A 24351-nucleotide genomic window follows, 5' to 3' on the forward strand; every position below is an offset into this window, starting at 1 on the left:
GATCCCTGAGAGAACAGCAAGAAGAGGTGATGCCCTGGACTCAGAGGGAAAGTCAGGACGGGCTGAATCCAGAGGCAGGGGGTTTATGAATATATTTGTCTCTCAAGGAGGTCTGGGGAACCCAATTATTGCCTACATTTCTTTGGGTTCATTTTGTTCATGGTTTTTACACAGTTTGTCTATGTGACCATTAAAACAAAATATAAAAAATTTGCTATAGATATATTAGAAATCAGTTATGCAAACAGTATTCTGAAAGATCAACATGTATTCTACAAAAATGGAATTTTAATGTCCCTTAAATGCCATCAAACCATATTCTTTTCTTTTTAGTGAACACGTACATTCTACTGCTTTTACCGGTGAAGAAAAAGAGGACAGATGGTACACCAGCCACAACCTACCAAGGGTATGTGGCCATGAAAACCCTGTACGAAGAGCCTCTGGGGGCGCCCTACACTCTTAGAATAAAAGGGAGGGGTAGCTGCTAAACCCAAGAGGCAGGCCTGCGAGGAGGTCTGGAACCACTTGGAAGGCAGGGCTTCCCTAGGAAACGTCTAGTGTTCAGTCCTGTGATTCATGACGGGAGGAGGCACTGGTCCCCTGTACCTAACAAGACCCACTAAAAAGAGACAGCAGATGGAAAAGCTGATTGATGCAGTGATGTTTTAGAACAGGGACGTTTATAACAAAATGATATAATACTTCAAATCGCTCTAGCACTTGCAGGGTTTCTAACACTTTCACTTGTGTTCACCAGTTACAACCATGCCTTTGGCTGCATCACTGCTTATGAACGAGCATGCCCCTTCCAGTAGGTGAAAAGGGGAGAGACTGGGGAGGTGGCTTTGCTCAGTTAAGGTCCTATTTACACAGCGGCCCATAGAATGTTGAAGCTGGAAAGGTCTGCACACATTTTTAACCAGTCTTCACAGAAGAAGAAACTGATGAAGTGGCTTTTGGGAAGGTTAGGTGGAGCATCACCTGGTCTGCTGTGAGTAGGTACACCTAATCTCAGACGTGCTGAAGTCAGAAAGCAAAGAAGTATTTCTGTGATAACAGTGACTCAATTGTCAACCCTTAATTTACACCCTGGACTGGCTGCTCTCTAATTTTATTCCACAAAAGTCTCAAGAACATATTTAAAAAACAGATTCTATGACTAGGATTTGCAGACTTGACTGTCCTATAAATACATATATTCCTATACCTGGATTTAATTTTCCCCTATAAATTAATTGCATAGAAAAGGAAATGGGCTTGTACCATCATCCTATTAAGGAGCAGGCCCCTCAGAATAGCTCTCCTTTCTCCAACTGCTGCCCAGTGGATTGAAATGAACATGAAAACTGGGAGGAAAGCCCCACAGCATCACCCATGTGTGAGTAAGAGGTGGCACTTAGCTGCCAGCAGGCACAGACAGTATGGAATGCTGCCCTGCTTTTGTGGACAAATAGTGAACATGGTTCTATTTCAATGTTAAGGCCTGAAATGGTCTCTCACTATGCACAGAGCAAGAGTCCCAGGCTGGCGGGGCAAGCCTGGAGTGGGCTGCAAGGAGTGGGAAGGTGGGGCAAAAGGTCAAAAGCCTCCCTGAATTTGTGACAGCAATAAAGGGTCCTAATAAGACCATCATTTCGTAAGTCCCAAGCAAAGTGAAGGGACTTGTTCAAGACCCCACAGTGTATGGGTGGCTGGGCAGCAAAGCTGAGCTGGCTCTGTATGCTTATCTCCATGGCTTTATGATCTTCACACGAGCCAGGGACATCGCAGGGAAGACAGAGAAAATCACAGCGAACAGTGCTGTGGCCAGGTGTCACAGGAAAAGAGCTCATAAGCTCCCACTTATGATGTCAAGACCAAAATATATCTTAGTGAGTGAAGGGAGCTTAAGACTTTCCATATACAGATGGGATTTAGTGGGTAAGAACAGTTTATAGTCATTATAATGTGGGCAGAACATTCAGCACAATGCTGGATCTTATACTGGGTTACACACTGTATTAAATTACTCAGAAGTTTTTAAAAACAATTCCTGCCTTTCCCGTTTCCTTCTGGACACCCTGAGAGATTCTGGTGTGACCAGCCCTCAGTCAAGAATCACTGCTCTGGGGATCCAGTTACAGAGTGGAACACATATCCCTCAGGTGTGCGGAGGCAGAGAAGAGTTTACCAGTCATGGATGTAGTAGCCTCACAGTAACTACCTCGGTCTGTGATTCTCTTATGCAGCTAACCAAACCGTTTCCTAGCACCTTCTAGAATAATCCTTCCAGACCACTAGAAACACATAGGCAATTAAAATTTGTCTATTAGCCATATTACAAAGGAAAAAGAAATGGGTAAAATTCACATTTAACTCAATATATCCAAAGTATGCCCTTGTAGCAAATAGTAAATATATATATTATGATATATTTTACTTTATCATACTAAGTCTTCAAAATCTGATGTGTATTTTATATTTACAGCACATTTCAATCCACGACTAGCCACATTTCAAGTGTTCAATAGCCACCCATGGCTAGCGGCTACCACAGTGAACATACCACATCCCCTGCCTCTCTCACTCACCTAAGGACACTCCAAGAGAAACAGACATCTCTCCATGATGCAGGCATTCCTACCTGTCTCAAGGCCTTTTCCTTTCCAAGTCTAATGCTTCCACTTTGGTCTTTATTCCATCCCAACTCTCCTCCACTCAGTCATCAAGTAATCATTACAGAGTGCCTACTAAGTGCTGAGTCTTTGTGTTAACTTATGAGGATGAAAAGGTAAATAAGACATAGACCTTGACTTCCAGGAGTTCTCAGCTTAGAGGGAAATGAAGGCACGTACTCGAGAACGTGATGAATGCTATGCAGAGAGACCTATGGGGCGTGCGCAGAGGAAGCAACGACTGCTTCTTCTGGGGCTTCTGCAAAACCTTCACAGGGATGAGATGGGACATTTGGGCTGGGTTTTAAGGGATGAGGAAAAGAGAAAGAGAGGTAGGGAAAGGTGTTTCAGGTATAGGGAAAAGCGAAAAGCATATTCAAGACATAAGTAGGACAATCTGCATGCTTGGAAATGGCAAGTGGCTGGTGGGGCAAGAAGAGGGCAGGGAACCTGGAGAGAGGCTGGCAAGGGGAGCTGGTTGTCGACTGCCCAGTGTGACATTCGAAATTACTGAGGGGTCATTCTCTGAGAAGGGAACCTTGTGGTGGGTCTTAGCATAGACACAAGAGGACAGAGAAGGACAGCCCGAACAAAGGGGCAGCACTGCGTGTAGAAAGAAGGGGATGTGAGCACCCAAGTGAGTGAAGGAAATGTAAGAGCACTATCTTTTGAAGATGGTCTCAAGATGGGGCGTTATGATGGAACCCGGGCAAAGGGCATGATAGGTAATGCTTTCCAGGCCCAAACCCTAAGGCCCCGAGCATGCTATTAGACAGACTACCACAGCCTGTTGGGATCTGAGAGATTCAGTGGCCTCTTCCTCTGAAGAATCAATAGAGCTACCTATGGGTTAACTTAGGCAGTAGACAGAATCATGCTAAGTTATTTCCACGATTGTTCAGTAAGCCATGCCTGTGAGATGCAGCAGGTGCTGGCAGCACCTGGCTAGCTCGATCAGGTGATAGGATGGCTTATTTGACTTTGAATTTCTGGGAGAAGGCTGGACCTCTCTGGTAAGAAAAGGGTAACAACAACATGATGTCTACAGTGAAAAGGAGCCTCTTAGATGAATGGGTTCTCTGTTTACAGATGGGAAAGCTGAGGCGTGGAGAGAGAAAAGGCTTAAAGGTCATACAGTTAGGAAGTTGCTGAGCTGAGAACAGAATTCAGCCTCTGTGGCACCAAAGCCACAGTGAGACTGGGACAACAGATGCCAAGGAGAGCTGCTTACCTTCATAGAAAATTCAGATGGAAAAAGAGAAAGCAAGGCCAGAGACATGCTAGGTAATAAAACTAGGTGAGTCACACATATTTAGTTTGGCAGGAATGAACGAGGTACTCACATGGAGTAATGTCTTCAAAGAAGGGGTCGATGTTATGCAGCAGCTCCATTCTGGGGGAGGGGCTCCCTTCACTAGAAAAAAAAAATTAGGAAACATTAATTTCCTCTCAAATGGGTATGGATGATTTTAATACTTCCCACTCTTACACTTGTAGGAAATAACGAACCTGCCAGTTAACAACTTTGTCATGAATTTAGAGATCTCCACACTCTTAAGACTGGTGCATCTATCTTCAAGTCATCATCATTTGTGTATATTATAACAATGACTGAACATTTACATGAGAGCTTCAATGTAAAGCATATTTTTTAAAAATGAGTCCTGTGACCTCTTGCAATAGACAGTGTGGCTATATTTAAACAGCAGTGAAATGAGAACTCAAGTCATCCTGTGTAGACTGCATACTGAATCCTCACCGTGAAATAAAGGAAGAGCGCCTGCCAAGCTAGTAGCGTCAGTATTACAGAGTCAACATGCCTTTTGCATATTAGCCTCTGTGAGAAAAGCAAATGTCTTCCATAACAGACTCGCAACACAAATAGAACCTATTTAATACAAGTACACGTGAAACATATATACCTCTTTAACATTAAAAAAACGGTATATGCAAATATAATCACAACCTACAAGAGTGCTGAAAAAAACTTGACCACTTAGCCCAATCCCCTCATGTTACAAATGAGGAAGGCAAATAGTAAGTTATTGGCCAAATAATGGATTGTGTGACTCTCAAAACAGTGCTCTTAAAAAACTGGGAGCATAGTCACCATCAGATGTATGTGCACAAAATACCCAGGTCATTTTGCAGCATATACTCAGCCTTATGGAGGGTGTTAGACGCAGTCCTCGTCATTGGCAGAGAACTGTGGACAACCCAATAATCCAATAGAAGGTTGTCAAGAACTGTTAACACCCTGGGATTTACACATACCTGAATAACCAGTTAAGGTTCCTGATGTAACCAGGAGGCTGTGCTTTCAGGTGGCTCAATATATCCATACACCAAACTCACAGTTAGTTGTCTAAAGAAGTGATTTGGGATTCTAAGGGACATAAAATTAAACAAACAAAAAACAAACAAAAACAACAACAACTGGATTTCGAGTGGCGACATCGTATTTGCCAAGTAAGGAAATGTTAAAACAAAATTAAATTAATTAAAAACAAAACAATAAACTTCAACTACCATCACCATCATTTTTTTTCTTCTGAGTGCAAGTCCCTTATTAGATGCATAACTTGTTGATATCTTTTCCAATTCTATGGGTTGTCTTTTTGCTTTCTTGATAGTATCATTTGCAGAACAAAAGTTTTAGCATATGATACATTTTCTTCCTCAAAGGTATGTGTAGGAAAGTGAGTTGGATTTTAAAAAAGTGTTTTGGTATGTTTATAACAGTTTTTAGCATAACAACTGTGTGATCACCACAATCTTACAAAATAAATTGTGGCCTCATTAAACTTATAAAATACTTACGGGATTGATTATTGCTATATTACAACATGTGTTAGCTTCTATCTCCTATATGTTTCTATATGTACTGATATATAATGTTACAAATATTGTAGTATTTCATTATTCTTTTGTACAATATTCCAAAGTTTCATTTCCATACAACCAAAGTACTAGAAAGTGGACAATGTCAATTGCTTCAATAGTTTATGGTCTTACTTCTGACCAATTCTGAAGGCCTCACTTTCTCATATGCACAATAGAATGCATTGGCTGATCAATTCTGAAGACCTCGTATGCAGAATATGCAGAATAACACTGTCTAAGAGCATAGCCTTTCAGAGTTTGCTTCTCATCTCCATGAATTACTGGTTATCTAAACTTCAGCCTTGTTTTTCTCACTAGAAGAATGTAGATAAAAGTATAGACTTTACAGGGTTATTACGAGAATTAAATGAGGCAACACACATGTACAGCACTTAGCACAGTCTGGGATATGTTAAGTGCTGAATAAGCGGCTCGCTTAAAAACAACAATTTTCATTGCAAAATATGGATTCTGACTCTGCAGACATGAAAAAATTATAACCACATATACAAGACTAGAACCTGAGATGCAGATAGAAGAATAATATGTAGATACAATGGACATTCGTATACCTAGCCATTCTTCTTGCTGGCAAGAGTGCTCCTTATGAAATACCTTGATGTAGCTATAACTTTAAATTTCTAAGACATGTTATGATACATGTGAGAGTCTTTTTTTAGAAAAGTATCAGTGTCAAATATAGCTAAGTCACACAGTATACTCATTATGAGCTGCACATAAAAAAGGTATATTGCAATCTGTTATCTAGGAATTTTCCTTATTTTTTTGGTTTAGGCAGATGGCACAGTTTAGCTATATAAGCACTACTGCCTTCACTAGACTGCTGATTCCATTTGTGAAATGTACATCTCTCAAAAATGACTGTGATGTTTATAGTAAGTGATTTTTCAACAATCACACAAGTTCCTTGTTTTCAGGTGAACCAAGGGGATGAGTGTTTTTATTATGGCAACTTTGGGCTCCAGGTTGATAGGAACTAATTATCTCTCATAAGGTAGGCACCTAAGGGTTTCTTCAAGGATTTTTACTGCACAGCGCTCACCTGCTGCCCAGCATACATTATTGGCTAAGGCAGTCAGTTCACAATGACCACTGAATGACAGAGACCTACCTCGAAACCAGTGAAATGGGCATGTTTCATGTATGTCCATTACAATCAAACTGGAGTTATTTGGGGGTGGGGGGTGGCCAGGAGTTGGCTAGGTTAGTTAGAATAATAGTGGCTAGCATTTATAGAGCATTTATTATGTGCCATATACCATTTTAAATGCTTTACATGTATTATCTCATTTAATTCTTGACACTATATTATAGACACAGCCTTGGCACACTGCACTTAATGAGTGACAAGATCATGTGGTTAAGCAGGTGACAGAAGTGGGTCTGGAACTCAGGCAGTTTCCCCACTCCTAACCACTATGCTAATTGTCTCCTTAGTGAAATGTAGACATGGCCTCAGTATCTCTTGAATGTAATTTATTTTCACTCATTAGTTTATTATTAAGGTCCAATTAATAAATATCTCTATTGGCTTTGAATGCCTCTATTAAGAGTTGTTTTTCTCCCTTCTCTTTTCCTAAAGATTGATACATTTCAGCATTCAATTTTAACTTTCCTCAAATTTCATATTTTATGAATTAATTAAAAAACAGAGCAAGGAGAAACTGATCAGGGACTAGTTTCCAATATGCTATAAATATTTTCTAAAAGTCTACAGTTTCAGACACTGAGATCACAGCACTGTCCATTTATAAATAGAATTTCCAGTTTTTGACTTTCATTTTCCAATTAGTTGAAGGGTGGGGCAGTAGAACACTTCCCATAAATAAATGAAATGCTATTACGTTCCATACTTCTTTTACCACTAGTTGCTGACCATCTGTCATAAAAGGACACACCCTGTAAAAAGCAGTATCAAAGTTTTCGAAACAGAAGTAGTCAGGGAAATTATTTTCTGAGATAAAATTTTGACAAAAAATGTTACTAATTTCAAAAATTCAAGAAATATCCACAGAGTAACATCCATCCAATTAACTCTTTATAAGCATCTTCATCATCGTTATCATGTTCATTCAAGCTAAGCATTTTATACATATTCTTTCCCTAAATCCCCATATAGGAGCCTATGAGGCAGGTACTACTACTAGTACATTTAACACACAAGGAAACTGATGCTTAGAGATGTTGAATAACTTCCCCCAAATCACAAAAAATAAATGGAGAAGATAGGATCTGAACCAGATCTAACCACAAAGTTCATATGCTTAACCATCATATTAGTGAAATAAACCCCTTAGTGTACTTATGTTCTTTGTTATGTGGGTGATACTGGGTTTGTGTAAATCCCATGCTTCTTGAAAAGCCATTTTAACATGCAAACTTTACCACAAATAGAGTTCAGCCATGGAAATGATAACGTTTTGATTACATTTGAAGAAGCAATTCATTTGATATTATATATGAAGAGAGAATTTTTTCATGTCATTTTAATTAAAGAATATTTTAGAGACTTCCAGTCAAGATGGAGGTGTAAGTAGACATGCTTTGCCTCCTTGTGCAACCACAGAAAGAATTACAACTATTTCTCAAAACAAAAAACAACCGGAACCGTCAGAAAATTGAGCTGTATGGAAGTCTGACAACCAAGGACTTAAAGAAGCCACATTCATCCAGACGGGTAGGAGGGGCAGAGTCATTGAGACGGGTGGAGATGCATAGAAATGTGGTGTGGCATGGAGAGATGATGGTGGTGGGACAGGCAGCCCCAATTTCACATGTGGTGGATAAAATTTGAAACAGATACCTTGGGAGCAAGTGATCGTAGCTCCAGGCCAGGCCGTACAGCCCTGGGTTCCAGTGCCAGAAAGATAATTCCCAATAACTTCTGGCTGTAAAAACCAGTGAGGGTTAGGGCCATGGAAAAAACTGCCAGGTTTTCAGAAGAGTTCACTGAAAGTGCCTGCATGGACTTAAAACTTATGCAAACCCACCCACTCTGGGATCTACCACCAGGGCAATAACTGGAAGGTCACCAGTTATATACGGGAAGTGGGTGAAGTGACTGAAAATGGGGCGAGTGCTGGGCAAACCTCTAGAAGCCAGGCAGTAGCATTGTCCTCTCTCTGATCCCTCCCCCTACAGAGAGCCACAAAGTGGTGAAGCGGATTACCTCACCCTGGAAATTACCTAAGCCTCTGCCCCACACAATTTACAGCTGCCTTTTCCAGGGAGTTGAAGTAGCTCTACCTAATACACAGAAACAAACACAAGGAGGCTGCCAAATTGAGGAGACAAAGAAATACGGCCCAAATGAAAGAACTAAATGAAACAGAGATTATCAACCTATCAGATACAGAGTTCAAAACACTAGTGATCAGGATGGTCAAAGAAATCATTGAGTATGTCAAAAACATAAGGGAAGAAACAAAGGTACAGTAAGTCAAATAAAGAAAAATCTACAGGGAACCAGCAGTGGAGAGGAGGAAGCTGAGAATCAAACCAAGAATTTGGAATGCAAGGAAGGAAAAAGCATTCAATCAGAATAGCAGGAAGAAGAAAGAATTTAAAAAAATGAGGATAGGCTTAGAAACCTCTGTGACAGCTTTAAATGTACCAACATTCAAATCATAAGGATGCCAGAAGGAAAAGAGGAAGAGCAAGAAATTGAACGCTTATTTTTAAAAACTAATGAAAGAAAACTTCCCCAATTTGGTAAAGGAAATAGACATACAGGTCCAAGAAGCAGAGTCCCAAACAAGTTGGACCCAAACAGGACCACACCAAGACACAATATAACTAAAATGTCAAAGGTTAAAGTTAAAGAATCTTAAAAGCAGCAAGAGAAAAGCAGAGAGTTACCTACAAAGGAGTTCCCACAACGTAATCAGCTGATTTCTCAAAAGAAACTGCAGGCAAGAAGGGACTGGCAAGAAGTATTCAAAGTGATGAAAAGCAAGGACCTACAACCTATATTACTCTCTCCAGTAAAGCTATCATTTAGAATGGAAGAGCAGATAGAGTGCTGCCCAGACAAGGTAAAGCTAAAGGAGTTCATCATTACCAAGCTGTTATTACATGAAATGTTAAAGGGACTTATTTAAGAAAAACAAGATCAAAACTATGAACAATTAAAGGGCAACAAATTCACAACTATCAACGACTGAATCTAAAAAAAATAAACTAAGCAAACAACCATAATAGGAACAGAATCATAGGTATGGGGATCATTTGGAGGGTTATCAGTGGGGAGGAGGAAGAGGGAGAATGGGGGGAAAGGTGCAGGGATCAAGAAGTATAATTGGTAAATATAAAATAGACAGGGGGATGTCAAGAATGGTATAGGAAGTGGAGAAGCTAAAGAACTTATATGCATAACTCATGGACATGAACTAAAGGGGGGATTGCTAGAGGGAAGGGAGGTACTGGGTGGAGGGGTCAAAGAAGGAAAAAATTGGGACAACTGTAATAGCATAAGGGAGCTTGGGTGAGGGTGGTCTGGTCATGGTTTCTTGACATAGGCACTGCTTACATGGGTCTGCTTGTTTTATGACAACTCATCCAGCTGTGTACTTATGATCTTATTATAGTCTGTCACTCATCTATGTTACACTTTAATAAAAAGTTTACTTAAAAAGCCAAAAATATTTTTTATTAAATTTCTTAAGTAGGCTACTTAAGAAATAAGTAATATTATAAAAAATAATGAAATCATGCCCTTAATATAATTTTTTCCTTTTCATTACTGTAAAATAATTGGTAGGACTTCTGGGGTAGTCTCTAGGTAAACCAGTAGGGCCTAATATGCCTTTATTCCAATTTCCATTATAAAACCCATGAGGAATTACAAAGATGAAAACTGGCAAGGGAGTGTTGGAAAATAAAGACAAGACCAGATGCCAAAGTCCCGAGGGAACTTCCACTAATGCAAGTGCTAAAGAGATTAACAACATATTCTTGGATTCTACCATAAGAATCAAAACCTGATCCCAAAGCAAATAGAAAAAAGATGGATTCATTTTGTCTACCTTTAGCTAGAGGACTCAGGGGCAGCACCACAAAAAATAGGCAATGACTTCCCATTAGCTATCTTCAAAGCGAGGCCCTCATGCCCTTCCTCTCTCTCCCCCGCAGCATCCTTCCCTGTGTCCACCCAGGCAGCAAACACCAGACTACATGGGAGTAGACGGAAGAAAGGAGCATGATATGTAGCATACTAGAATGTAGTACCTAACCACAAAAAAATCTAAAACAGACCGCAGAGCACTATATATTAGGGGCAGAGGGTAGAAGCTCTTTTGTCAAAAAGAAAAAAAAACAAAAAACAACCACACATCATTTTTTAAACACTTTGCTTTAACTTAAAAACATATATAGTGACTTGGCAGTCTTTGAAGGCAGAGCTACAGGCTGTGTTAGGTAGCAGCTAGGAATGAGCGGCCAGAGGGGAAATAAAGGCAGGGCCCTCGCCATTTACAATCTAAAAAATATTTACTACAGAAGGCTAGAAGCAAAAGGAAGACATGTCTCACCAATTAACTCAGCAGACCTGAGCTCAGTTTGATAAGGTTGCTGGGTGTCCCAAGCATCAGAAGCAAAAGAGCGCAGGAGGGGAGAGTCCTTGAGACTGTGCAGAGAAAAGGGGCTTCTACAACAATCTTACTAAGATTGCCGGGTGTTCCGGACATCACAAGCAGGAATTAATTGCACAGGAGGAAAAGGGGGTTGTCTATGACGGGAAAGGGGGGCTTCTGTAACAATTTCACTAAGACAAAAAGCCTTTATCACTGGGAGAGAAAGCCTTTGTAGCTGTACATTATTCCCAAGATTCAGAAGTGGGAGAAGGAGGGGGAACCTAAACCCCAATAGTCAGCGTACTTAGATTAGCTAAGTACCCACTTGTATCCTCAGCTCAAGCATATAGAACAAACTTACTACTTTATTTCCTCTATACGTGGGGCATTTAGACTATCTGGGAGACTGCTTGCAGTTTTGTGCTCGTGTGTTTCATAAATAATAAACTTGCTATCTCATTTCCACTAGACAGGTTTGTTTCCTGCTCGAATTTGTCTTTCAAGTGAGACAAGAACCGAGGCAGGGGAGGGAACCTCTTGACTCGGGTCTCTCTCTCTGCGCATCTCTAACAGTTGGAGTTTCCTATCATCTTTATTTCATTACTCATATGTATAATGCTCCATCTACAGTTTCTAGTGCTGTTTTTTTTAAACTGGAGCACAAGCCCCAAAATGTGAGTTTTGAGATATCCATAGAATGCTGGTGGCCATCTAAATTAGAAACTCTCCACACATTCGTTCAAGGGAAAAAAGCATATTGAAAAGGAAAGAGTAAAATAACCCAACACTCAAGCCTACAACATAAACAGGGGACAGAACATATTCAAACCCTGGAGGGAGGTGAGGAAATAACCATCTGAGACCTGAAAGGTCCGTGCTGGGGCCCACCCTAGCAGTCAGGCTGGGGTCATGCAAGTGTGAGGGGTACAAGTGGGGAAGAGACTCAGATCATGTCTGGCAAAATAACCCCCCAAAAGATGCAGATACAGGTCTGATACCTGGCGGACCAGAGCTGGCTGCCGGGGAGTCAAAAGGAAGTGGCTTGGAAAGCACAGGATCAGCGTGGCAGACTCAGGCAGGCACCAATTCTGAGAGGAGCAGCTGACTAACAGGTGTCTTTTGGAAGGTAGGTGGTAAAGGGAAAGGAGGAAGAGGCAACAGATCAGGTTCCTCCTGAAACAACGCAGTGTCATAAAATCATAAGAAAGCGGATGAAAGGAGCAGCATTTATTAAAGAAACAAACTGCACTTCACCATAGCAACAGAAGGTGCTCTTGAACTAAGACATAAAATAAACTATCCAAATTGCACCGCCCAGATCAACTGCTATTGCGGGTCCGGGGGAAGCTAACATGTAAACATAAACAACAACAGAAAGAACCAGCATCTAAGCAATGTTACTATAGGAGTTAAAAAAATAGAAAGTGATCATTTAAAACTTTTAGCAAATCAAAACATTCCCCAATTATGGGGAAAAAAGCAGAAGAAAACTTTAACATGCTATTTCAACATGAAATAAATATAACTAAATCAGAACTGCTGAAAAATACCATGAATCAAAAATTAAAAAATTCAGACACTAAACTAAGGGAAGAAACTAAAAGACAAAATCTCAGAAGGGAAGGGATATTATATACAACTGAAGGTATATGAAAGCAGATAAATAATAAAGATGAAAAGAGGATAATTCAAAATAAAAATTAAAAAGTAAAAAGAATCAGAGAGAAACTGATAGAAACAAAAGATATGTAAATAAGATTCAAGAAACACAAAACAATGGAACATAATATTTAAAACTATAATTCAAAAATTTCTGAAATAAAAGACCTCAATGTACAGATTAAAAGAATGCACTGTGTATCTGGGAATACTGACTCAGCATGGTTACCTTTGAGGTATATCTAGTAAAATCTTAGACTTTAAATAATAATAATAGTGATAATAAAAATCTCTGGGCCTTCCAACAAAAGGAACAAGTCACTTGCAAAAGAAAATCACATTGACATTAAACTAATTGACAGCAATATACAAAACAAGTAAGAGTGGGATGACATTTTCAAGAAAGTCAAGGAAAGACAGTATGAGACAAAAATTTTATATCAATTGAATTGTTTTTTTAATTCTCAAGGTTGTATGAGATGTTTTAATAGACATGCAACAATTCTAAGAATCCTGAGAAATCTATTAAAGAATGAATTCCTCCAACTAAGAGATAAGTGAAAACACGTTAGAAATGGACAAATGGTTAGCAAGTAACACACTAAAGATCTGAGACTAAAAAAAAGTTATGGATCATTATAGAAGAACAGTTTATATGCTCTGACAAAGTAGAAATAATACACCAAAAATTGGCAGAGAAGGGCAAGGGAAAGGGTAAAGTTGAATAAACCAGTTGATTTCCCTATAGGTAATAAGAGGGGGTCGAAGATGCTATTTAAAGCTATCAAACCAAATAGTAGAACCTAAGTGGCTTTTTTTTTAAGACTGAGAGAATTATATAAAGAAATCAGTATAATGGTGAACACTCAAATAAAATATAAATCATTCTAAATATTAAAAGAACTAGCAAATAAAGGGTCAGGATAAAAGTAAATATAACAAAACAATATGACAAAGCTAAGAATAAATATGCCAGTCAGAGCAATACATATAAACTCATCTACTAAAATAAAATATTTTCTGACAAAATCATAAAGAACGCTGTACCTAACAATTACAGAATACGCATTCTTTTCAAGTCCACACGGCACAGACACTGAGAAAGACCAAATGTGAGCCCAAGTCTCAAATTTAAAAAAATTGAAATAAGAAGTATATTCCCTGACCAAAATAGAGTTAAACTATAAATCAATAATATCATTAGAGAAAATCTGAAATATTTGGAAATTAAGCAACATACTTTTAAATACCTGGGTCAAAAAAAGGAAATCGCCATTTGCACCATACCTACCATTGTACTTACCAATAACTTTGATGTAAATTCTACCTTGTTAGATACCAAGACTACAATCTCAGCTTTTTTTTTAAGGTTTTAAAGAAGATTAAGAAAATTCTTTTTGTTTTACTCAGAAAGAACAGACATGCATCACTGTATAAGTTTATGGCATATAGCATTCATCTTCTCATATAGATAAAAGAAAAAGAAAAAAGAAAAGAATAAAGGAAAAATCCTTTTTGTTTGCAGATAAAACTGTTACAATTTGTTGTCATAGCACTTATCAAAAGACAATAAAGCAAAGTACAGAATGCTGAGAAGAAAAGATCTGACAAGAATTCTTTGTCAAATTATTATTATGTTTGGGGGTAACAGAAATATTTTTTCACATGCAAAGATTAAAAGAACTCACTAGTTATGTACCTTTATTAAAAATTACTTTAAAATATTAGCCAATCAATCAAAAGATTAATTAAAATTAGGAACTGAAGAATGGGAAATATATGTAGTGAAAGGAGTAATATTAAAAGTAATTAAATATACAGGCATATATGTATATATTTGTACATACAGGTATATATAATATATATAAACATACATATATATGTTTTCTATATGTGATTACGAAGTTGAATGCAGAAGAAAAAAAATATCGTTTTGAAAAGAAGAGTTAAAAGATTTGAGATATTTGCAGAGTTCTGAAATATAATGCCAGACTAAATTATCAAACACTTGAAAGTAGAAAATAAGCAGGAAAGTATTGATCAGGAAAATAAAGACACGATAAAATTTACTTTGGGTATTTCTGCTTCTAGCCAAGACCGAGTAACAGGCAGACTGGGCTTACCTTACTACTTAAAACAACCCAAAGAAAAATAGACAGAATATATAAAGCAACAATTTTCAAAACACTGGATATCAGGCAAAGGACAGTGGTTCATGAGTGACAGCAAACAAAAGAAGTGGGTCTCACCGTTGTCCTAGCTCACTGCCTTGGGAGAGTGTCCGCGCCCTGCACAGCGAAGGGAACGAGGCACAGCCTGAGCTGCAGAGACAGAAGTGAGAGTCCACGGAGACCAAGGGAGTGAAAGTTCATAGGACAGAGTAACAGAGAAGAGAAAACTGCACAGAAAGATATTTGCAAAGGGTCTCTTAATAAATATTTAGCTGAGCACTGATCAGATGTATCTGTGGCAAAATTTCGTAAAGGAGAGCAATGGGGAAAAATTGGGACAACTGTAATTGAAAAACAATAAAAAATATAGATATAATTTTTTTAAAAAAGGAAATATAATGGAGAAAGAAGGATAACTATTTCTATCAAGTATTTAAATATACTCTTAAGACACAATGATTGCCACAGTGAGGGGCTAACATGCTGTAAGACCAGCTAAGTCAGTGGACTAAAACAACGGCACCAAGACGATCCCTGCGCTAGTAAGAACTTAAAACAGAGTGGTACCACAAAATTTTCACTAAAAAGGAAATATTATTAAATAATATTAATAATATTAGTATCAATAGTAATTATCCAATAATCAGTCTGGTTGTCTTAGTAATATTTGGAATATAATCATTTTAGTTTAGAGGTTCTGAACCTTTGGCTCATTGACCATTCTGTTTCATTGGGCTTCATGGTATCTGATAAAGCAGGGTGAAAAGTGACTTATTTTTCCTTTAACTTTCTTCTTGAAGGGGACTCCATGGGAGGAAAAAGTCTTTATATTGTTATATTAAGTTTTTTATGTATTTTACATCATCAGAAAATATTTCATTGTCACCACTGTCATATTATATCACCTAGAACAGTTTCCTATTGATAAGAGGGAAAAAAACCCATTCTTACCATTATGATTAGGGGCTCTGCCTTTTTTTATAAATTTAATTAAAGATAAATAGGTTAAAAAACAAAGTATGAATCTATTAAAATGTATTGAAACAACCTACAGGCTGACTATCAAGTTGAAAAACAAAAGACCCGTACAGATTGGAAAGAGCTTGGAGAACTCATGTCCCCTGTAAATGACAAACAGGGTCTGTGGCTTGGAACAGAAGAAAAACTGAAGCAGCTGAAGGAGCTTCTACTGCAAATAATGTCACCCACTCCAGAACTGCTATTTCTCCTAACATTTTAATATTTTTGAGCAAGTTTAAGAGGAATTGATAACTAGGCAACTAGTGAAACTTCTGATACTCTTAGCACAGCCAACTCTGTTTTTCTTCCATTACTGGCATTCCTATTTCAGGAGACCTTTTTGAAATTTTCAAAAACTACCATCATCTTGAAAATGGTATTTCCGAGAAAATATCTGAATGGAAAAAGTTGCAGAACTCTGGGCACAGATCAAGTGTCTCTGGCACTTGGCTGTCTACTTGTTTTTGCTGCTTTGGAAAAGAAGCTCCAGATGCCAATCTGACTGACGGCTTTCTCTATCAGCGGGCATGGGGGCCAAATGTTCTGCCACTGATAGCAAACAAAGGCTTGCCTCATGCTGTGAGAGACACCAACTTCATCACGATAGGGGGCTAAATCACTTTTTTTCAGGAGCTTTTCATCAAGAAAGGGGAGCAGAATGAGAGCAGTTCTTCACTTATTAAGGGAAATTTGCTGGGTTTCCAGAGGAAAGTCTTAAAATGCTGGATTAAACTTTGGGCAGCAACTTTACTTTTTTTTAAAGTAGAAAAGAAACATGTACTTTCTCATGGTTGGTTTAACATACTTGGACAATGTTTCCCACTGTATCTTTTGGGTAAAGCCCCGCAGTCAACATTACGTATGTGGCTGAAGAAAGGCGAGCACCTGTTCTGTAAGAGGTTGGTCACTGTGAGTTCAGTGCTCTTCCGACACTGAGGAAAGACTTTCTGCAAATCTGAGTTAAGGGAACCAAACTTCTTCCAATTTTCCTGCAGGCAGAAGCAAACTAGTGCCAAACTCTTAAAGATTACTTCTGAGCAAGATAAATCTTAAGACTGACATGTGGACTTACAACCCCAAAATTTGGCGATATGCATGAACATCAATGACTTGGACTTTGCCAAGGATAAACTCAGTAAATTTGGGCAGAGGAAATTATTCAAATGAATTCAACTAGTTCTCAACTCAAGCGTACCCTCATTTGGCAAAGTGAGCTTTAGAGCTCTGACTCCATCTGCTATTGTGTGCTTTTGCAAGCCAGGTTGTCACCAAAATACAACCAAAAAAACAAAAAAAAAGTCAAAACTGATTGGATGTCAAGCATGACATTTACATTGTCATAGCAAATCCACTCAAAACTTTCTCTTACATTTTAGTCAAACTTCAGTAGCCTTCACATTGAAAGCTGGTGATAACCTGAACTGAAGTTCAAGCTTTGCTTTGTTTGGATTTTTTTTTTCATAAAGTAGGTATTAATTTTTGCATTAAAAATGAGTGAGAGAGGCACAGGTCTGTAAAGAATGTTTTTCATCTTTTTCTATGTGAAATCAAGAGGCAGCTGAGACTCAGAAGGACAGCAATGGAATTGTTAGGAAAGATCAAGAGCAAAGATGTGTCATTAGAGACCATGGCTAAGATTATCCACACCATGGTACTCCCAAGTACTACTAGGGGTGCAAAAGTTGGATGGGGGAGAGAGCTGACAGGAAAAAAAAATAAATTTGTCTGAAATTTGATGTTGGGGGAGAGCTCCACGAATTGCCGGACTGCCAGAAAGATAAACAAGAGGGTCCTAGAACAAATTAAAACCTGAAACATTGCTGGAGGCAAAAATGACAAAAGGGGAAGCTATTCTACTTTGGGCACATCATGAGAAGACAGAGGTTTTTGGAAAAGACAACAATGCTGGTAAAAAATACAAGGCAGCAGGAAGAGGGGACGGTTAAATATGAGATGGACTGATCCAATAAAAGAAGCATTAAGCTGTTGAAGACAAGACATTGTGGACATCACTCATTCATAGAGTTGCCAGGCATCAAAGCTGACTCACCAACAATTAACACATACAACCATATAGAAAAAAGGTACAACCAATGTCTAATACCATAAAAATAAATTCTATCTAAATTTTTGTGCATATGTTTAGGCATCTTTTTTTCGGTAAGCTCACATCTTTCAGTGTCCAAGAGATTCAGATTCAAAAGCCTGAAAAAAAAATTAAAATAACTCTAAAAGCACTTATTTTTTTAAAAAATCATTTATCTGTAAGCTGAACTATCATTTTCACGCAAAAGCTTGCTCACTCAATTGAGCCAGCTGTCCTCAGCGTTCTCTGCTGGGAGGAAGGAGGAAGATGTGCAGGTACCTGATGGTTTTCCACACATCGAAGCCATCCAGAGGCTTGGTGCCGTTTGTGCTCCCCCCAGCCAGCTTCACGAGAGTTGGCAGCCAGTCGGAAATGTGGATGAGCTCCCGGCTCTTCACGCCCCTCTGTTTCAGCAGGGGGCTTGCCACAAAGCACACCCCACGAATGCCTCCTTCCCACAGGGTCCACTTCCTTCCTCGAAGTGGCCAGTTATTGGCGCCAGCCAAGGTCTGCCCTCCATTATCTGGAATACAATTAGGTGTTGGCATTAGGACAATGTTTAAGAACAGGAGACTTCTATATATGTTCTTATTAAATGGTGCTTAAGAACTAAAAAAAGAATTCCTCCTGACCCTCCCCTGTACCAACCACCCCGTACCCTCCATCACAGACACAACCATACTGCAGCGTGGCAGATCTGACAGGAGACTCCTCAGTCCTCGTGGACAGAGCCCCTGAAAAGCAAAGATGGCACCCTGTGTTGATGGATGCACTAGGTTTCAGATGCATGTGTGCCACCTGGGGTAACCCAAGAGAATGAATCCAGGTAAGCAGGGCCCCGCTGGTACATGAAAAGAAACTTTTGAGTGAGTTTCACTTAGTGACTTAAAGCTCCTGATAGGTAGGGACAGCAGACCTTTTCATTTTCCTCTTGGAAAAATCTTCTAACATTTAAACTGGCAATTATTGAACTAACATTCTACTTCCCGGTGATTTGAACTCTTTCTTACGTGTGAAAGTTGAAGATTTCTCCAGTGGGCTAAATGTCTCTGTAAACAGAACAGTTGGGTGGAAAAATTAATTGCAAGAAAAATTCCTCCCTTCCCGACAGGATGATGGCAAGACAAAAAGCTTCATCGTGCACTGTGCCAGGGAAGAGAAGGGTTTTCTTCCAAGAATACTGAAGGAATTAGAGGACCCTGGTCCAGCCAGAAGAGAAGTTACAGCAGTGACTTAAGTGTCCTACCATCTGGTTAGGGCTCAGATGGAAATTAAGTTGGACCGTAGAGAGTAAAATGTGGTATTTCTTGTGCAGTGAGGTTGTAGAAACACATTATCTTCAAAAGTATCCACATACTTAGAAGACTTTAGAGACATATTTTAAACAACCTTTATTTGCATGTATATTACACTTCATAATTAAACAACTTTTAAAAATGACTGTTATCCAAATGAACCACAAGAGGGCAATAATACAGACCTGCTTGACAGGGCTTTACACACATAAAAAAATCTAACACAGAAATTAAGATCTGTCAAAGCCACAGGATACACCTACTATGCACCAAAGCACCACTTTAGTTTCATTTTATCTCTCACAGAGTCTGGAGTCCAATAGACCAGAAGCTGTGTGACACGAGGCAACTGGCTGCCTCAGTTCCTTTACCTTTAATGTGGGGATAACAATTGCTACCTCATGTGTTATGATGAGAATTCAATGACACCATTCATGATCACTGCTTGGTTGGGTACCTGGCACGACCTAAGCACTAAATAAATGGTAGCGAAGACTTAGGACAACCCCAATAGTCTAATGTTAAAACCATTTTGTTGCTTTAAAAAAATGAGATATGAAAAGGACAAACCAATAAGTGGCAAATGTAGGATTCAAACAAGGTCTGTGTGACTTCCCAGGCACCTTCTGCTCTCAGAGAGCTGTGCTCCTGACCTTAGGAGCATGGGTTTTATACGGCTAGGCCACAGAAAGCTTCACTTCCCTATAAAAGCCATAAGCACAGTCACCTTCAGCAGAGCATACACCCTTCCTGTGATACAGCCGATGGAGAGCTTTTACAAGGTGATAATTCCCTTTAGAGGAGAAGTGCCTTTGTTGCTGGCAGGTAAGAAATTCAAGGATCTGCTGCCAAGGAGGCTTGTAATTAAAGCCCTTAACACACCAGGTCTGGGTTCTTCCCTGCTTCGTGAAGGAGAGGGATTAGATGAAGGTGACAATTTTTCAACACACGGATGGGTGACAATCAATTTTATTTGCTGTCATAGACTTACAAGAACCTCTCCTTAAACCTCACATCTCTTCTTGACAAAAACCCAAGGCCCAAACATTCACCTAAGCCAGTGTATTAAATACACATTGTATTTCATATGCACCAACCATATATTCAAAACAAGGGGCACCATCTTTAGACAGAGGGATTACTCCATGTACTTATATTTCTCAGAGTATGTTAACCACAGCCAACATATCACAGTTTAAAAGGAGGTGCTATTCATGTGATACAAGAATACACCAGAGCCCTGGCTGGTGTGGCTTGGGGGATTGAGTGCCGGCCTGAGAACCAAAGGGTCACCGGTTTGATTCCTAGTCAGGGCACGTGCCTGGGTTGTGGGCCAGGTCCCCAGTTGGGGGTGGGCAAGAGACAACCATACATTGATGTTTCTCTCCCTCTCTCCCTCACTTCACCACTTTCTAAAAATAATACAATTTAAAAAAAAGAAAAGAAAAACACTGGAAAGAAATGCCTACCCTCTGCCTGTGTGAACAAGAATGGCTGAGACGGCACTATTATTTTGCTCTGTCGTCTGGATTGTTATAAATGATACTGGCTCAATGTTTGTAGAAGATGTCCGATGTCTCCATTTTAAATAGATACACTTCTGAGATATAATAAAATGTTTCTTTCAGCTGCACATATTTGTTAGTGCTCAATACAAAAGCAGTGGATAATGATGGTGGTGGAAATAAGAGTGGAGATGATGGGGATAAGGGTAGCTGTGTCTGGAACCTGATTCTAGGAGCAGCCCTTCAGGTTTGACTTAGGAAGGAAAATACTCTGGTCTGTAAAGAGAATTTGGCCACCTCTGCTACTGTATGAGCTGGAAGGTGTTTCCTGCTAGTACTAGGGGAGGGCACTAACACAGGGAGAATGACTGTTTTTGCCATTAGCTCAGTGGGATGTTTTTACCATTAGCAATGATAAGCCATTCTATCTTCAGTTATCAGCGTGGCTGCCTCCAGCTTTTTCTCGAGAGCCCTCCAGAGAGAAAGCCCTGCTAACTGACACACCTGCAACTCGTTCTCTTGGGCTCCCCAGTCACAGAGCCAACTGTAGACTTGGCTACATGATGAGGGCAATTCAACTTTTCAGGAAGGAGGTAGTGTGCTCTATCTCCACAGGCAGCACTGGGCTGATGGTCGCCACTCATTAGAAAAGGAGCAGAATCCACTATAGACTTAGGCCTTTGAGCAACAGGGTGCTGTTCATCAGTTTTAGTTTTAGCATAGTCTCCCCAGTATTGCAAGGAGTTGGACACAAAACTGATCAGACTAACAGCAAGAATCAAATAAGCTCCTTTGAAAAAAAGGTAGAAAAGGGGGTTTCCTACATTTCTCATTTAAGTCTGACATAAATTAAAAGGGGTCAATTGTATTGCAAAAGATAGTAACTAGACTTTCGATGGTGATTTCTTTGTAGTGCATAGAGATGCTGAATTATCATGAAATTTATATAATGTTATATACCTATTTTATATAATACATATCAACTTATATATTGTTATATTCTAATTTTACCTCAATAAAAATATTTTTAAATATAATGGAACCACCCCCATTTCAAACGTGTTTATTTTCGTTTCCTCCTAATTTTCTCTGGGAAAAAGTTAATTTTTGTTCTTGTTAAGAATTAATTTTCAAAAGAAATTTTTCTTGTTTCATTTCCTGACATAAAGAACTTTCGAATCCAAATAAGATGACTGCAATGAGTAAAGGAAACTATGAAACTTTTTTTTTCAGGGAAATGGTTTTCAGCAATGTTTCTGGCAGAGGGAAAAGCTAATTATAAAACCTTTGCTGTCCAGAAAAGAAATGTCAAAGTAAAACAAATGTCATTTACAGATGGTAAATCTCACTTTATAATTCATTACTGAACAAAAATAACTGTCAAAAAGTCATGGAAAAACATTGGTTAGCCAAAGATCTGAACAAAAGCATGAAGTATATGACAATGAAGCCTTATCCATATCCAGCTGATAAAAATGAAGACGGAACCATGACAACAACATTAGCTTTTAGGATGACTGCCCAGGCAACATAACGTCTTGGATGGTCTGTGTCAGGCTGCCCTTAACTATATCAATGTATATCTCCATCTCATTGTCCCCAGGGAGCTTTTAGCCTGGGCTTACCCAAGGCATCCTCCTCACTCTGACTTGAGGATCATGGGAGGAGAGCAAGGAACGCTCCAGCAGCCTTGCACCAGGGCCCGCCTTCCCTCTGACGGGAGAAGAGGGCACCAGTGAGAGTGTGTGTGACAGATGAGTAGACATGATCTCAAATGCCAAGAAGTCTCTTTGTCCAAAAAAAGGACCTGCTTGGTGATAGTTCTTCTTTTAGACTAATTTTTTACAATGACTAAAATGTAAATCGGAGAGTTAAAATGTGTCGTAGTAGTTCATGTAAGGGGTTAGGTTAATTCAGTCTTCTCCTACTAAAAGATTTTGGAGAAAATATCTACTCAGATACTCAATTTACAGCCTGATATTCTCTTTCCCTGTTGTTCTACATTCAACCGTTTCTGATTTAATGTGCATTTATTTCTGCCAAGTATATCTTTCCAATGGGTTTCTAATCCAGACCATTGCCATGAGTCTGCCACTCCCCTCACCTGGTCTGGAAGGTAACTTACAGACTACTGCCCACTGATGTCAGAGGTACACCCGTGTTTAAAGACTGCTGATTGCTTTCCAGTCAGGACAAAGTTCAAACCTCTGCCCAACACAGAGAATCCTTCCCATCTGACCAACCTACTTAGAGCATTAAATCCTGCCCTCCCCCACAGAAGTGCCCTGTGCTTCACATAGAGCTAACTTCTCCCTATTGTTAGAACAGGTTCATGCCAGCTTTGCCCTTGTACATCTGGGTCCTTTGCCTAAAACGTTATTCCTCTTTTTTCCTGCCAGATGTAAATTTTAAGTCCTGGGTTAAATGTCACATCTTTGGTGAACTTTTCACTAACTCCCCTAGTCTTTCTCTCTCCTCTGTACTTCCACTGCACTTTCTATATATACACTTATCTAGCCCACTTATCTTGGTATCGTATCTTATATATACTTATCACATTTATCTCTGTGTATTAATTAGTTGTTCACAAGTTGGTCTTCCCTTCTACCTCTGCCTCTCAAGGGTGAGAACGATGTCTCATTTGTCTTTGCATTCCCAAAACCTAGCATAGGTTCCCAAAGAGAGAGCTCAAAAATTTGGGAGGAACAAATAAACAAATGGAGAAAAGGTCTCCACAAATATAGATTGAAGATGCTAAAAATTAACTTTGATTCCTGCACAGTTTTTACTCAGCTTTTATCCAAAAACTTTGTGACCTTAACTTTTAGGAAGCTGGCCTGGACACAGCTGCTCCTTATTTTATAGGATACTGGCAAGGAAGGAGGTCTTGGAACCCTGTAAGTATTTAAGCAAATATCAGAATTGTTTGTCCAATCTGGCACCTGGTCAGTTGCAATGAAGTCAAAAGGGCTGTTTGAGAGCATCTGAGGAAGCACCAGGCCTGGTCTGGAAGAGAATTATCATGCACCCCTTTAACAAATCTTTTTTGAGCACCCGCTGTATATCAGGGACCTCTCTCGCTGGCAGCAAGCAAAACAGGCAGGGCTCCTTCTCTCGGGCATGAGTAGAAAAATAAGTCAGATCTCTCCATTTGTGGTTGATGGTAGCTGGGCCTCTTGGAGGATCTGCCACCAAAATGACAGGAGAGAGCCAGCTATCATCAGAGAGAAGCCCAGCACAGGGGGAGGAAGCTCAGGACCTCTTTCAATTACACATTAGTTGGTGGGACATTTGGTGTCGAGGCTGCTGCTGCTTCTTTTTTAAAAATACTTAAAAAATAAAAATACTTTTACTGATTTTATTTATTCACTTTTAGAGAGAGAAGGGAGTGAGAAAGAGAGGGAGAGAAACATGGATGTGTGTGAGAGATACATCGGTCAGTTGCCTCTCACCCCCAACCGGGGACCTGGCCTACAACCCAGGC

At 39.4% G+C, this 24351-nt stretch overlaps 1 protein-coding gene across 1 annotated transcript in view; it reads right to left on the reverse strand.

Moving 5' to 3' along the window:
- The window catches only part of ARSB (arylsulfatase B), a 139842-nt gene that overhangs the window by 47119 nt on the left and 68372 nt on the right, over positions 1–24351 (reverse strand). Inside the window, exons 5-6 of the mRNA XM_090276409.1 lie at positions 18347–18590; positions 4001–4071 (exon numbers count right to left, since the gene is read on the reverse strand). Coding sequence (XP_090132535.1) covers positions 4001–4071; positions 18347–18590 — 315 coding nt within the window. The remainder of the gene's footprint in view (positions 1–4000; positions 4072–18346; positions 18591–24351) is intronic.

This window comes from Furipterus horrens, unplaced genomic scaffold (assembly GCF_987537825.1).
Source record: "Furipterus horrens unplaced genomic scaffold, mFurHor1.1.pri manual_scaffold_5, whole genome shotgun sequence".
NCBI lineage: Eukaryota > Metazoa > Chordata > Mammalia > Chiroptera > Furipteridae > Furipterus > Furipterus horrens.